Genomic DNA, 14,428 nt, shown 5'->3' on the forward strand with positions numbered 1-14,428 from the left:
GTGGACCTTGCATTACAATCGTTGGTCGTATCTCGATCCAATGGCTAATATCGCATCTTCCCATCTAACTAAGAACAGTCATTAAATAGGAAAATTCTAGAATATGGGACAATTATCATATCGGCCACCCCTTGAGAATAAATAACTCTAGAAAACCAAGATGCCTAGACACTTCAAGTCCGGAGGTTTTTCTCGGCCATATGATCGACCGGTTGCATCACAAAAACCTCGGCACATGACAATTCACTAATGTGAATGACAAAAATTATAAAATAATCACACAAATGGTGCATAAGGTTGGGCTCAATGTGTAATGTCGTCCTCAAAATTTTAATTTATTTAATATGATTCTCTAACTTCAACTCAATGTACGATGTTGTTCCTGCACTTTTAATTTACTTAACGTGATCCTTCAACAATTACCAAAAAGTTCATGGATCATGTTAAATAAGTTAAAAATTTAGGGATGATATTGTGCTTTAAGTTAAAGTTCAAGGATCAAGTTAAATAAATTAAAAGTTCGGGAACGATATCGTATATTAATTCAAAATTTATGGATCATTTGTATAATTTTTTTCAAATATATATGAGTGTCAAATTTTTTCGTCTTAATTTAATATTATTTATTGCCAAAGGGGTGCTAAATTTGAGTACTCTTCCAGTGAAACACGGTTTCCACTCGCGAAGTCTCGTTGACGGTCAAAATCCATCCACGTCACTCTTTTCGAACTCAGTCCCAAAAAAAAAACCCACAAAAAGCCAAGGCACTTTCTGACGTGGCACGTCCAACAGGCCGCCACGTCTAACATCTCCCGCCTCCTATTCCTCCTTTCTCTGCTCTGCACTTCTCCAACTGCAGGAAAGACATCGAAACGAAGCGAAAGAGCCCTCATCGATCGTTCATCGACCGCAGAGATATGAATCACCAAGTTGTCATGAGACGAGCTCGCTCAATCGCTCCTGCTCTCTCTCCGTGGCCTCCTCGCCGTGGCGCCGTCGACGACGCTGTTCGCTTTCGCTTCTGTCGCAGCCTCTCCGGTTCCGCTCCTCCGAATCGTCCAGGTCATCCCCCCCCCCTCTCTCTCTCTCTGAATGCTTAGCCTCCGGCATTCTAGGATTCCTTGATTTCGGTTCTCTGGTGAGTGGTGACTGCCTCGGACCTCAGTCTCTGTTAACTCACCGAGCAAATGGTCGGTGCGAGGTTCATGTTTCGTTGACATCTTTCCCGGGCATTGATCAATGATGCGATAAACTCATAAGCTGAAGCTGGATTTTACGACAAATTTTGATGTGCGGACAACCGAGTGTTCTGTAATTCATAGGCGCGCCTAATGTAGGATTATATCCGTGATGCCAATTCGAGCTTTTTCTGGCGCAAGTCTAGATTTTTGACTGCGTCATTTATGTCTTGAACAGGAAGGCTACAGATAATTGATGTCATCAATTATTTCTAGCTGGTAATTATAAGTAATAGCCACTTGAGAAATTCGACAATCAACCGAAGAAATATGATCGGATTGTGCTCCGATGGTGGACTTATTCCAGTCTTTGAGCTAGTATTTATCTTCAATGTGTGGTCCACATTGGGCAAATGTTAAGGTGAAAGATAGGTTGTCCTAAAGCACCTTCTTGTAGGTGTCCTGTCTGGCATTGTACTCAGTGAATGGTATGTGCATCTATGTTAAGTTGTTTAGAGAACCCAACTCTTGGTTCTGAAAGTAAAACCCATTTTCAGGGCCACTCAAACAATACAAGGAACTCATCAAGCAGGGAAAGCTGCAGCATGATCCTTACCAGGAAACCGTAGCTCTTGAATTGGAAAATCTACTCGAGCGGCTGGAACAGTATGAGAAAGATATGGAAGAATATCATGTATCACATTGCATTTGCATTGTTCAATTCATTATTCAATTTGGTAATCTTCTTTAAGGAACTCAAATATGTTACTTATATTTCACTTCCTGATGGTTTATCTTTTTTCTATGCAGATGAAACTAGCTGATTGGGAGAACAAGAGGGAGGATAAACGCCGCAGGATTTTGATGGAAGAAGCAGAGATGAAGCAGCATGGAAATGTATGGTCATCAGTCAGCAAGCAGAGAAATAAGCTTGTTGAGAAATGGATGTTTCGGTAGGCCCACTCTAAATGCATTTGAAAAAAAATTCTGCACTTCAAATATGGTATTTTTTTTCCATGGTTCTTTTCTTGATATTGCTATGAATTTGTAGGCTTTGACGTGGACATAATTTTTGCAATTATTTATTGATATGAAGCAGGTTACTTTATAGGGATCTTTCTTCTTATTTGACAGATCTCCTATGCAGGATGTCATGGAAGTGCAACTACTCTAGACGTACTTATTTTATATATCAACGGCATATTGATCAATCACAAGATATGCTATCGGCTCACCTCATGTGTTACATTTGCTCCTAGTTCTAATTTCTTGGATGATGTCCTCCCCACTTGCTCTACATTATAAAACTATTGATATTTCTGGAAATAATGCTTCCTAACTCTCATGATAACGCTATTTCACTGGAACTTGACTTCAATTCGCACTTCCTTATTTGTTTAATATCACAGATTTCCATAGAGAAATGCATGGATGATAAAGGTCGATGTCTGCTGGCTGCATTGATTTAAGAGGCATGTTTTCCAATCTTTTCTGCTTTATCAGGAAAGGACCTGAAAACATAGAGCCAGGAGTTGGAAAATGGGTCTCATATCTCAACAGAGAGAGGCAATTGGACTCAGTTGTTGGTCAGCGTCCTACTGCACCTCCTGCTCCAAGAGGACTTTACCTGTATGGCAATGTGGGCAGTGGTACGTTAGTAAATTTTGCCCTCACAGGAAGAGACATGCAGCATAGTTCACTCATTTCCTTGCAGCAGTATAATCACTTAGATTGATTTTCCAATAGGGTTTAGTTGTTCATATCAGCAAAAGAAAAACTTTACACTGGAGTAATTGTCTTCTTACTTACTTTGTACTGCCCAGTTGTTACTTGTAGACCATTAAATTTATTGATAATTATGGTAAAATTGTAGGGAAGACAATGCTTATGGACATGTTTTATAGCGCTACCGATGGGATTATTAAGCATAGAAGACGTTATCACTTTCATGAGGTAAATCTTTTCTTCAATGTCTTGAAACTATCCCCTTGTTGCAAGCGGTGCTATTGTGTATTCTAAGATTTTGTGGGATCACCACCAACTGTTCTAAAAGCTTAAGCTGGTAAATGAAGGCGCAATTTAATATTTATATATCCTAACACTCCCCCTCATGCTTAGTCTGGCTTTTTTGCCTAGTACTAAACGCGGAAATATTTAATTGGGGAGACAAATACGGACCTGGAAAGATTTGAACTCGGGACCTTATGCTCTAATATCATGTGAGATTTTGTGAGATCACTGCCAACTATTCTAAAAGTTTAAGCTGGTTTAATAGTTATATATTCTAAGATGTACGTCTTTTTAGACATTCTTTTTCTAAGCACTTTCCTGAGCTTGTGATGTTGCCTTTCTGGTTTATGTAGGCAATGCTTGAGATTAATGCACGCATGCATCAGATTTGGAAGAAACAAGTAGAGGACAAGTCTTTGCAGTCAAGTATCTCTAGCTGGATTATGAATCTCCCCTTTGATTCAAAAGTTAAGGAATGGTTGGCTGCAGAAGAAAGGTACAAGCAAGAGGTACAGATGAAGAACATCCTACCAGCGGTGGCAGACATGTTTCTCATAGATCAAAGAGAGGATCATAGAGGAGCCAGTGTTCTTTGCTTCGATGAGATACAGGTAAACGCACTTGTGCTGTGTCCTAATTTGGTCATTACTCTTGTATAGATGCTACCTTGATTGATATATGGGTCTAAGATAACCTCCAGAGAAATCATCTTGTAGATGTTCCCCCGTGTTATATATTTATTTATTTATTTATTTATTTATTTATTTTGGTCAAAACCCCAATGTTATATGACTCCAAATGTTTTTGCTCTCTAATGCAGACTGTTGATGTATTTGCAATTGTCACCTTATCTGGAATTCTAAGCAGATTGTTGAGCAGCGGAACAGTTCTTGTGGCCACCAGTAACAGAGCACCAAATGATTTAAATCAAGTACGTCAGCCTTTTGGAAAGCTGCACAACCTTTTTCCTTGACTAGCCACTCATTGTACTTCGGAAGCTTTATTTGCTTCTGTATTGCCATGTCGAATTTGTCGGACCTGTATAAGCCATGAGTTTTGCCAGTCGCTGAATTAGTTAGTAGGTTCGAAGAATTCTGTTCGAGTCTGGAGTATGCTTATCTAATATTAGCAAAGTATGACATTCGTACTTTCTTAATTCTGCTTGCTTCACATAACTTCTGCCTTTTGTAAGTTGTTGTGTTACAGGATGGTATGCAGCGGGATATCTTTCTTAAATTAGTCCGGAAATTGGAGGAACACTGTCAGACCATTCTGATAGGAAGTGACATTGACTATCGACGTCTTATAGCACAAAGAAGCATAGACCAGGTGAAAGACGGTGTCCTATGTTTTATGATTCTTTTAAATGGGAAAGTGCACAAGTAGACGACCAGTATTTCATATTTCAATCGTATGGTTGTTGAGATGTCAACTATGCAAGTGCAGGCTCATTTTTTCTGGCCTCTAGATGGCAATGCTCAGAAGGAATTCCAGAGGATGTGGCATGAGATAACAAGCAAGTCAGGCGGACAAATAACTTCTATGACTCTAGGAGTGATGTTTGGAAGGTACTCCATTTGTTAAGTAGCAGCATGGCTATAGTTTGATGAAACTGCTGTAATGCATATAAATCATAACAGAACGCTGGAGGTTCCAGAAAGCTGCAATGGAGTGGCACAGTTTACATTTGAGTATCTATGCGGTCGGCCGGTATGGTACTTTCCTCTCTTTGAGATTCAGTTACTTTATGTTATTGGTCTGTCATCCAGTAAGCTTCTTATTCGAGATCTTGTTTTACATGCATGATGCACAATTGAATCTCTCTTCATGACGGGTTAACATGGGTGCAGCTCTGTTATTTAGCGGCATGATGTGAACCCTTTTGTAAGGGAGAGTATTCAAAATATACGACCTGATTGAGACAGGAAAATGGAATAAATGAGCTAAACATCAATGTATGCACTGCTGAGTACAGTATCTTGGAAAGCTAATCGGATATGTTGCTAATTTTGCGTTCTCTTAGTAAAGGGATGAAGGTAACAAATATCCCTGGACTTTTTTAAATTGTTTAATGAGGTCCCTGAACTTTTTTTTGTTTATGCGATTGGTTCCTTAAAGTATATGCTTTTTTGTTCCAGTTAAGGAAATGTGCTGACGTGGACAGATGCATCGGCACCACATTAATGCTGACAAGACAAATTAGTGCTTGCATATAATTTTCTTGTGTGCTGGATAACATATCCAAAAACTTGCAATAACAAAAAACCAAACCCTAAGAGAAAAAAAGAGAGAAGGGGGAGGCAGTAAGGGGCAGTGGTGGCACCCCCCATATTTAAGGGGCAGCAAGGGGCAGTGCAGCAAGGCGGCACCCTTGCCGTCTGCCGTCTGCCGTTTGCCGTCGGGGTTCGGCCAACCCAGGCCACACATGGCCAGGGTCCTGCAGGCTGGGCCAGATCTGGCCTGGGGTCGCGAGTGTGGAGCCATATCCTAGGGTGGCACAATCCACACCGCTGGTAACCAAGGTTGCCCGACCTTGGATCATATTTCCTTTTTTCTGAGAATTTTAGAATATTAAATTTTTTTTACTGTTCCATAAATGTAGTACCTTTATTTATTTATTTTCTTGAATCCCATTAAGGGTGCCTTGTCAGCATTTGACGGCAACTTAAGGGCTATGACAGCATTTCCTTGCGTAATATCAAGCGAAGGCCCAACTTGAAAAGGAAAAGCATATAGTTTAAGGACCCAATTCACACAAAAAGAAAAGGTTCGTGTACCTGATTGAATAATTTGGAAAAGTTCAGGGAACTGTTGTGCCTTTATTCCTTTAGAAAAATAGTAGTTGCTGATGTTAAAGTACTAAGAGTAAAATTTCTTCATGATTTATAGAAAAAGAAATGATTCTACATCATCTCCATTGCTTTGTTCCACATGCAAGGAAGTTAATTAATCTTGTCAATTTGATATTTTCCTGGAAGTCTAGTAATGTTCTCTTACCTTCATTTTAAGGACAATGTCTCTGAACTTTCAAGTTAAGTTTTGATAAACGACCTCTAACCTCCTTTTATCATGTCAAGGTTGTTGCTTTTGTTCAAGGTTTTTCCGTCATGCACAGGTGGGAGCTGCAGATTACATTGCAGTTGCTAGGAACTATCATACTGTCTTCATATCTGACATTCCAAAAATGAGCATGCACATCCGTGATAAGGTACATTACCATTTTCCAAGTACTGACTATTCATTCTGGAAATACTGCTTCATGGAATCTCTTATGTATGGAGGACAATGGTATCAAGTTCTGATAAGATGTAAGTAGAATATTTTCTGATCGGACATGCAGATGAAAATGTAACAAACTCATACATGTTGAAAATTTTTATGTGTGTGTGGACGCATGTGCGCCCTTCGAATACTGTTTATATACGGAGTATTTAATTCTGTACCTGTCTCTCAACAAGATGGAAAGCGATTTTTGTTAATCTTACCCGCTTTTATGCAGCATTTCTCATCGATTAATTTGTTTACAAATTTTAGGCAAGGAGGTTTATCACCCTCATCGATGAGCTATACAACCATCACTGCCGCGTAGTTTGCACTGCAGCTTCTTCTATTGATGATTTGTTTCAAGGAACTGAAGATGGTACTCTGTTTGATTTGGAGAGGTGAGTCCTTTTTCAGTAAGATAATTATTCCATCCATTGCAGTCCGGAGACATAAGCACAGATGCGGTCTTCAGGCTTCAAGTGTTCTGATTTTCCCATGTTGAAACTTCTTTGACTTAAACGGTTTGGTCCTGCCTCAGAATTTAACAACTCGTCTTTTTATAGCAATGGAACATCTAAATGGACCCGTTTTCCTGCAGTTTTCCCGCCATTTTATTTTAGTAGAAGCAGCATCCTAGGCCTATATTCCTGTCCACGGAGATATATCCTATATAGTTGAGAACCTCTAAGAGAAACAATGATGGCATAGTAACATGTGTTCTTTCATCACTTTAATGATTTAAGGATTTGTATCCTATAATCTCCATTTTCATGATGCAATATGACATTTCTGAGTGGAGCTTATAGAAATGAGAAAATTCCTGGTGCACGGAAAGAAAGAATGGGAATATCATGAATGGAAAACCCTGGTTAACATTGTTATCCATGTCCCAGAAACTTGCTATAGCAACTATGGATATCAAAACTAGGAATTAGTAGCCACTGCAAACCCAATACTTCCTACTTTCAATGTTCTAGATTTTGTTCTACAACTGTTTTGCTTGTGTTAAGTTGATTTGTGCTGGCGCAACAGGAATTTTGCAACTATAAAATATTTCCGTGCATTAACTTTGATGCTTGGTGGCTTGATTCCACACTATGAACTTATCACTGTTTATGTATACTTGCCTTGCCAGCTTTCAATTTGAGACTGAGATAGAAGGAAGTAAACTTCGTCGGGATGTCCTAGCAGAAGGCAGTGTGAGTTCTGGAGGTGCACCTACTGGGATCATATCCATGCTATCTGGTGAAGAAGAAATGTTTGCATTTCGCCGAGCAGTAAGTGATCCTCTTTGATCTCTCTCTCTCTCTCTCTCTCACGACTATAGCTGGATACTATGATTGTTTTTCTCTCGCTACTTGGTGAAGGGTGCAGAGCTGCATTTGTTGGGCAGAGTGCACTTTCATTGGATGGCGCCATTGCATGAGATATCATTAAAATACTAGTGAGACAGAAACAAAATAGTGAATGAACTGTTTTAATATCGTAACTACACAGAATTGCTAGTAAACTGAGCTCTATTTTCTTGCTTGTTTTAGTTTCTTGTGTCTTCTTTTTCTTACTATTGATGCATATTGCACTGGATGGATGATATGGATCTGATCTAATCTTGTACGGTTGTTTCTACGCTTGATCATTTTCTTCTACTTGGACTTTCCCAATAGCACCCTAACATGTAGCTGTCCTTCCTCAGTTATGGCCCAGGTCCTTTTCTGAACTTTATGAGCTTGGTGCAGGTATCGCGCTTAATTGAAATGCAGACACCTTTGTATCTGGATGGAGTTCAGAGTTTTCATCCTTCTTTTGAGAGACATCGCCAAGAATTGCAACATTAAAAGCATAGTGAATCACAAAGTGACAAAACCATTATCTTCCAATTGTTATATCTTATGTCTATTTGATCCCCAACAGAAATAATCTGATATATTATTCAGTTAGTAAGTGCTAGATGAAGTCCTCAATCAATTATATAAAATTTGTTCTTTAGCCAGGTCCCCCAATTATTTAGGTAGGCCCTCTTTATCAGTATATTTTCCTTTATCTTTATGAGGACCTTTACTGAGAGAAGTTACTTCATTTGTCAGATTGAATGTCTTGGCCTTGGCCTTTGCAAAGCAATAAAAAAATTCTTAGCCTTGGATTCATCATGCGTTCTGACAGAGTAATGCGATGGTGGAGCATTTACTAGAAGTACCATATTTAACATGCTGATTCTGTTAGAGCAGATTCATGCCTATTCGCTGCCTCCCTTGACATTTCTTGTAATGGAAATCTAATGTCATGGTTAAGACGATTACACACTGGGGGACTTCATGTTGTCATGGGGCAAGTTAGACTAACATCTTGTAATGTACAGGCTACATGTGTAAAGCAGATTCCTTGGGTATTTATCACATGAAGCTACCTTCGCAACAAAATACATGAAGTTACTGGGTGTCATCAGGATGTTTATGCTTGTACAGCTTGTATGATTTAATTCCTTAGTGAAACAAACCTTCCAATTTTGGCGCGCATTCTCATCAAACCCTGCATGCAAGAGAAAGTCCTGAGAAGCATGATCGTGAATAACTTATTCTGCCTCAAGATTGAGAGAAATAGACGATATTGTTACTGTGTATATTCAACATTGATCTTGGCATCAGGGTATCTTGAGAGAGCATTGAAAGCCTTGTTAGTTAGATACGATCATTGTTGCAGGGCACAGCTTGCTTCGACAGAAATCAACCACTTCAACAAAGATGGTTCCTTCTCTGCAGGGCCTCTTTGTCCACTGATGCATCTCACTCGATACCATCATCAACAGGCTGTTCCATTGTCACATAAGCCATTGCTCGCTGCAATGAAATACCCTCCTTCAGGGAACTGATCCGGGTTGTGTCTCTTGCACCTCATGGCTACATATTAAGACTAGAAGAAACAACAAAGCCGAAGTAAGTTTTTCTTAGGCACCCTTTCAGATTACATGCAGGAGCTAGGATGCTAAAACTTTTACATAGCAGCCATAAGAATTTCTTATGTTGCAGATCGTTCTAGTTGATTTCTGAGCAGCATTAACAAGTTTTGTGGGTCATAAATTCCATCAAAGAATTCTTCCTGTTTTCTTCTCTTCCCTCCATCTAGAGATTTGACTGACGATGGCCTCCATGCATTTGGTGCTGAAGGAAGGTAATATAAGAAAGATGTTGGAACAGGAATATAGAATTGACCTCGTACATACGCAAATATGGAGGATCATAAGACATGGCAGTTCCTACATGCCCTAGAACTCTCAGAATAACTAACAAGATTATTAGATGTAGACTTCGTAAGAGTGACTTCATATTGTTCTTGCTGGTATAGCATCACCATATAGCCTAGACAGAGGTGGGTCAGATAGAAGGCTTGTGGTTCTCAAGCAATTCTCCTCGTTTTGATCATATCTATACACACAATTGAGTCCTGTCCATGCATAAATTTAAGACTCTCCGGCAAAATGACTTTTTATTGGTTGTTGTCATTTGTGCTATCTGAAGTTCTAATCTTTTACGTTTTCATTTTCTGTTATCATGCCTGTTTAGTTCAGTTGGAACTGATGTCATCTCCACCGTCCCAATACAATACATTGGAGGCTGGCTCTGCACATGACAAAGTTTTATGGTATTAGAAGTGCAAACTGTTCACAAGGAAAATTGGATGGTTTCATCCGTTGTCAGATGTCCACAGGATGGTCCGGTCATGTATGAAATTGACTAAAACTGCAACTTCTATATGTAATTAGACCTATATGTAATTAGACTTTTCCATTCACGTGGCATAAGGCACTCCTTTTAAACTAATGCTACCGCCTTTTATCTTTGCCGTAAACTAGTGCTACCACTTGAAGATTAGTATTCGGCCACTACAGATTTGATCAGCTAGGTCCCCCCTAAATATATTATTTTTCTGATGAACTGCTCGAATATGCATGAGGTGATGTCATGTTCCAATTAGTAGGTATTCACTGGATAGCTAGTTCAATATGTCAGTTTTCACAAAGATAGCACGAAGTCTAACAGAGTTAATGGCATATGTGATGAGAAAATGATGAAGATCAAATCGAATTGCCTCGGCGTCGGCGGCGGCTGCTCAGTGATTGAGTGGAATACCTTTTGTTGATTGATTGATCTTGTGGATGTGAACCTAGAAGCAAAAGCTGCTTTGAATTTTCGTTAATGGGTTGATGAGTGATATGGTGGGTGAACAAGAGTAGGTCTTGAAATGCGCATGCAACTTTCACTACTGATAGTAGAAAAAGATTTGACGGCTCTCTCATAGGAAGTCCACGTTATAGACTGAAATATGTCAAATCATTTATTGATTAGAGAAGCGCATTCGATCCTCGACATAATTAGCATTATCAGTGAAAGCCATCGTGATTAGCAACAGTGTGTGGAGTTGGAAATTGTCATTATCCACCCTTGAGTGAGAACACAGCTGGAGGCTTTTTCGTGGACTGGTTTGCAATTCCTTTCTATTGCATTAACAATAATATGTGTTTAACCACTCATGTACTATAAGATTTATAAGAAAGTTTTACATCGAATAATTCGTATGGAGGGAAACGGTTAATTATTATAATTGATTCATAATTCATTAGCTTAAATTTTTTAGTAAAGGTGGGTCTAAGATTGATTCAAATTTTGGATTTAATCTTGGCAATCTTTCTGGATAAGATATTGGGCGATTCTTGCGCATTTTCAAAATGTACTTTATGTCTTTTCGGATGGTGGAAGTTTTTATTTTCTCTTTATAGTGATTGAACGTACGACTTCTAATTATTCACTTTGAAAATGCTTCAATACATTTGCCACTGAACAGTGAAGAATGTTCTTGTCATCCCTTGCTTGGTTTATCTACGGGACTAATGCCTCGTTTGTTTAGTGAAAAACGTTTCTTGAATTTGTGAGGACCGGGTCGAGGTCGAACTTCCTTGAAAGTAGAAACATGAATATGGCTAATTGCATAGCAGCCAAACATGGGACATGATTATTTCCTTCGTTTTATGGTCTTGATCTCTCGGTAAGTTCATGAACAACTACTTCAAGGGGGAATCCATGAAACATAGCTATCGCACAAGACGGAAAGTTTCACTCGGATTCTTATTCAAGCGATCATTCTTTCACTTTAAAGATGCAAACATCTACATTCGAATATGTCAAGGATGACATATGAATTTCAATATTGTGGGACAAAGTTCTAACTAGAGCCCTCTCCCAGTATTCGTTCCTTGGACAGAAACCCGATCATATCCTGCATTCAAGAACCAAAGCGAATGATTCATCCAACGATAAACTGTTGGAGTACCAAAGAGAGAGAGAGAAAAGAAACAAATGTGTAGAACAATTTAGAAATTTACGGGATATATTCGAGGTTGATTTTGGCAGACGGGGACTTGGAGATGGCGGCAAAGGCGCTCTTGGATAAGAGAATGGTGGAGGGGCATGGAGACTTGGGGCAGTAGTCCACGACGGTGACATCCACTGTGCCATCCTTGCACGGCCTGTTGCTGCCGCTCAGACACCGCAGCCGATACCGTCTCTTGCAGGCGGCTCCGTTGTCCCACAACCCTTCGCTCACTGCCACAAACAGATTCCCCGGAGGAAACTGGTCTGCCCTATACCCATTGCATCTGGTTGCTGCCCCCAAAGGAAAAAATGAAGGTAAAAACAAGTGTAAAGGGAGATACTTGATATATCATATAGTGCGCTATGTCACGTATGAGTGTTCCCCATGCTTTTTGGCCGATGTGCCGAACGAAAATTCATCATAGGAATAACCCTAAAATAAGTTCCGCCGGCTGAATTAGTTTGAAGGCTGAAAAGAGGGAGAAGAAAAGGAAAGTGTATTATGTAGGTTTGTACTTACGGGTGTACGGCGGATCATAGGAAGAAGCAGTCCCAACGTCTCCAAGAACGAACGAGCCCATCTCTTTGCTCATCAAGCTCATGAATACTACCATTGCCATTGCTATCCGACCCATCTCTCTCGGCAGCAAGTTTTGGAAGTCAATCTTGCAAGTTTCGAAGACCAATCTTATTCACGTTTGACTATTTATAGCCTCTCTCTCTCTCTCTCTCTCTCTCTCTCTCTCTCTCTCTCTCTCTCTCTCTCTCTCTCTCTCTCTCTCTCTCTGAATGACCAAAACGCACGATAAGAGCATGTCATTTTTATGCCGTCGGGAACTAAAAGACAGCATGCATATGTACTTATCTCTATGCACGATCCGCAGGCTCTTCTATTTTCATAGGCTCGCCGGATGCTTTTCGTTCTTTCCTTTCCCCTCTTTGCGATGACGAGGTTATCTTCACGACTTGGAACATTTTAAGGTTAAATTAAGTGGGTCGTTTTGTTATTCGCTTCTTGCATCGCTGGAAAGTGATGAGAAGAGAACGCAGCTTCCACTTCGCAAGGAAGGAAAGGCTAAGACGTACGTGAAGCCCACTTCGATCCATATTCGCGTGCTAATTTGGTGTTCGGTTTAGTTGAAAATGTGTTGATTTAGGCTTCTGCCACCGGATATCGCTCGCGAGGATATGAGATCGACGCCTCCCCCTCACATATTTACATGGCACATGCAAATTCGACGTATCATGGGAGATTCCTTAAGCGAGACTTGGTAATCTCTAAATGGTATTGTGTAGAGGTAGTCGATCGTAGATACAGATTGTGTTTTGGAACCAACATCTAAGATGAACTTGTAACTATAAAAGGGGTGGGTTACAGCTGAAGACTCAAAAATAAAATTGTAAGAGTACAAGTATTTCACATGGATTTGTTAACTGTCACGTATCATCTAACTCAGTAATTTGATTTTAAAATTTAATGAAAACTAGTGGAGGGTATAGATATACTAGTTTGGGATTTTTTGCAGTCAAAAAATTAATTTGAGGTAAGTTTATTATAAATATACTAATTTGAAATTTTTCTTAATATTAACCCTAATATAAAACCCTTTATCAGTTGATGATTCTCTCGCAACACCCTGTGCACCCACACCCACTTTCGTGAAAACCTTTTTCGTCTGAGCACGAGTACAGAGCCCCATTGGTGGAAACTTAAGATTTAGAAACGTGGGTTTACCTCAGCTTCTTAGAACATCGTTAAATACTTTGTTAATCTTAGACTAAAGGCATGTGTTAATCTCTCTGTGCTTATCTGGACATCATTTTCCCCTCCCCACTTCCATGCAATCGACAGGGATCCCTGCAAGTGACAATCTTTATCTGAAATTCTGTTGACCAGTAGGGGGTTCCTTTATTCACTTGGAAAACCCACATTACAAAAGAGAGAGCTTAGTTTTCAGCAAAACAAAAAAAAAAAAGCTTTGAATTGCACTATATAATGCTCCACTTGACAATATTTCCATGTATCAAGATTGGATTTGGCCATGTCTTTAAAATAATGTTGTCATTAATTTAATGCCCCGACTTGTTAATTTGGGGAGCCTAAGAACGAGCTCGTCAACATATCCAATTGGATCTACCTTCACTCAAAAAATTAAAACGATGAATCATGGGTCAATTAGAATATATTAACCGCTCCACACCACATCAATTCTTCGATGTGGGATTTTTTTTTTTTTAACACAATTCCTACGTGCATCTCAATATTTAACCGATCCATTAACATAGTTCATGGATCTTAACTCATTAGGGCTTGCTAACGAATCCAATACGTGGCCACGTTATGAAAATATTGGGCGTGGAGATCATCTGATTGAGATAAGAAGCTTTAGGTGCTCTTTTTCCCTTCTAAACTATACCTTATAAAATGTAACTTTTGGCAACATGACTTCTTTCTTTGGCATGAGAAACTGTTGATCAATGAACAAGTGTCGATCCACAAGATGGGAACTTTGGATCCACTGCCTGCACCTGCCAACTGACAGATCTTTAGATTGGGTGCATCTGAAGTCAACCATCAATCGCCCTACTTTTCTGGTGAGGACTATCTGATTA

General features: G+C 39.6%; 2 protein-coding genes and 1 pseudogene across 2 annotated transcripts; 1 reads left to right on the forward strand and 2 right to left on the reverse strand.

The window, feature by feature from the left end:
- The first annotated feature begins 839 nt into the window (after positions 1 to 839).
- LOC115753749 (AFG1-like ATPase) lies at positions 840 to 9,536 on the forward strand. The gene is made up of 16 exons (XM_030692522.2): positions 840 to 1,062; positions 1,736 to 1,872; positions 1,989 to 2,131; positions 2,682 to 2,827; positions 3,052 to 3,131; positions 3,542 to 3,799; positions 4,009 to 4,119; positions 4,395 to 4,517; positions 4,635 to 4,756; positions 4,829 to 4,898; positions 6,304 to 6,396; positions 6,723 to 6,850; positions 7,588 to 7,729; positions 8,189 to 8,306; positions 8,915 to 8,917; positions 9,209 to 9,536. The coding sequence occupies exons 1-14, from the start codon at positions 918 to 920 to the stop codon at positions 8,285 to 8,287; spliced, it is 1,797 nt and encodes a 598-aa protein (XP_030548382.1). The 5' UTR covers positions 840 to 917; the 3' UTR covers positions 8,288 to 8,306; positions 8,915 to 8,917; positions 9,209 to 9,536.
- On the reverse strand, positions 8,809 to 9,911 carry LOC125314591 (annotated as a pseudogene).
- A 1,630-nt stretch (positions 9,912 to 11,541) lies between these two features.
- LOC115753747 (EG45-like domain containing protein) lies at positions 11,542 to 12,493 on the reverse strand. The gene is made up of 3 exons (XM_030692520.2): positions 12,336 to 12,493; positions 11,827 to 12,106; positions 11,542 to 11,720 (listed from the first exon to the last, which is right to left on the reverse strand). Exons 1-3 carry the CDS (start codon positions 12,448 to 12,450, stop codon positions 11,714 to 11,716), a joined length of 402 nt encoding a protein of 133 aa, XP_030548380.1. The 5' UTR covers positions 12,451 to 12,493; the 3' UTR covers positions 11,542 to 11,713.
- Between the last annotated feature and the right edge of the window lie 1,935 nt (positions 12,494 to 14,428).

This window comes from Rhodamnia argentea, chromosome 4, assembly GCF_020921035.1.
Source record: "Rhodamnia argentea isolate NSW1041297 chromosome 4, ASM2092103v1, whole genome shotgun sequence".
In the NCBI taxonomy this organism is placed as follows: domain Eukaryota; kingdom Viridiplantae; phylum Streptophyta; class Magnoliopsida; order Myrtales; family Myrtaceae; genus Rhodamnia; species Rhodamnia argentea.

Excerpts from the sequence above, each read along its gene's own strand:
- LOC115753749 (XM_030692522.2), top strand. The coding sequence starts at position 918 with ATGAATCACCAAGTTGTCATGAGACGAGCTCGCTCAATCGCTCCTGCT. Across the intron at positions 3,132-3,541 it reads GACGTTATCACTTTCATGAG|GCAATGCTTGAGATTAATGC; the intron begins GTAAATCTTTTC and ends TGGTTTATGTAG. Across the intron at positions 4,518-4,634 it reads CACAAAGAAGCATAGACCAG|GCTCATTTTTTCTGGCCTCT; the intron begins GTGAAAGACGGT and ends ATGCAAGTGCAG.
- LOC115753747 (XM_030692520.2), bottom strand. The coding sequence starts at position 12,450 with ATGGGTCGGATAGCAATGGCAATGGTAGTATTCATGAGCTTGATGAGC. Across the intron at positions 12,107-12,335 it reads CTATGATCCGCCGTACACCC|CAACCAGATGCAATGGGTAT; the intron begins GTAAGTACAAAC and ends CTTTGGGGGCAG.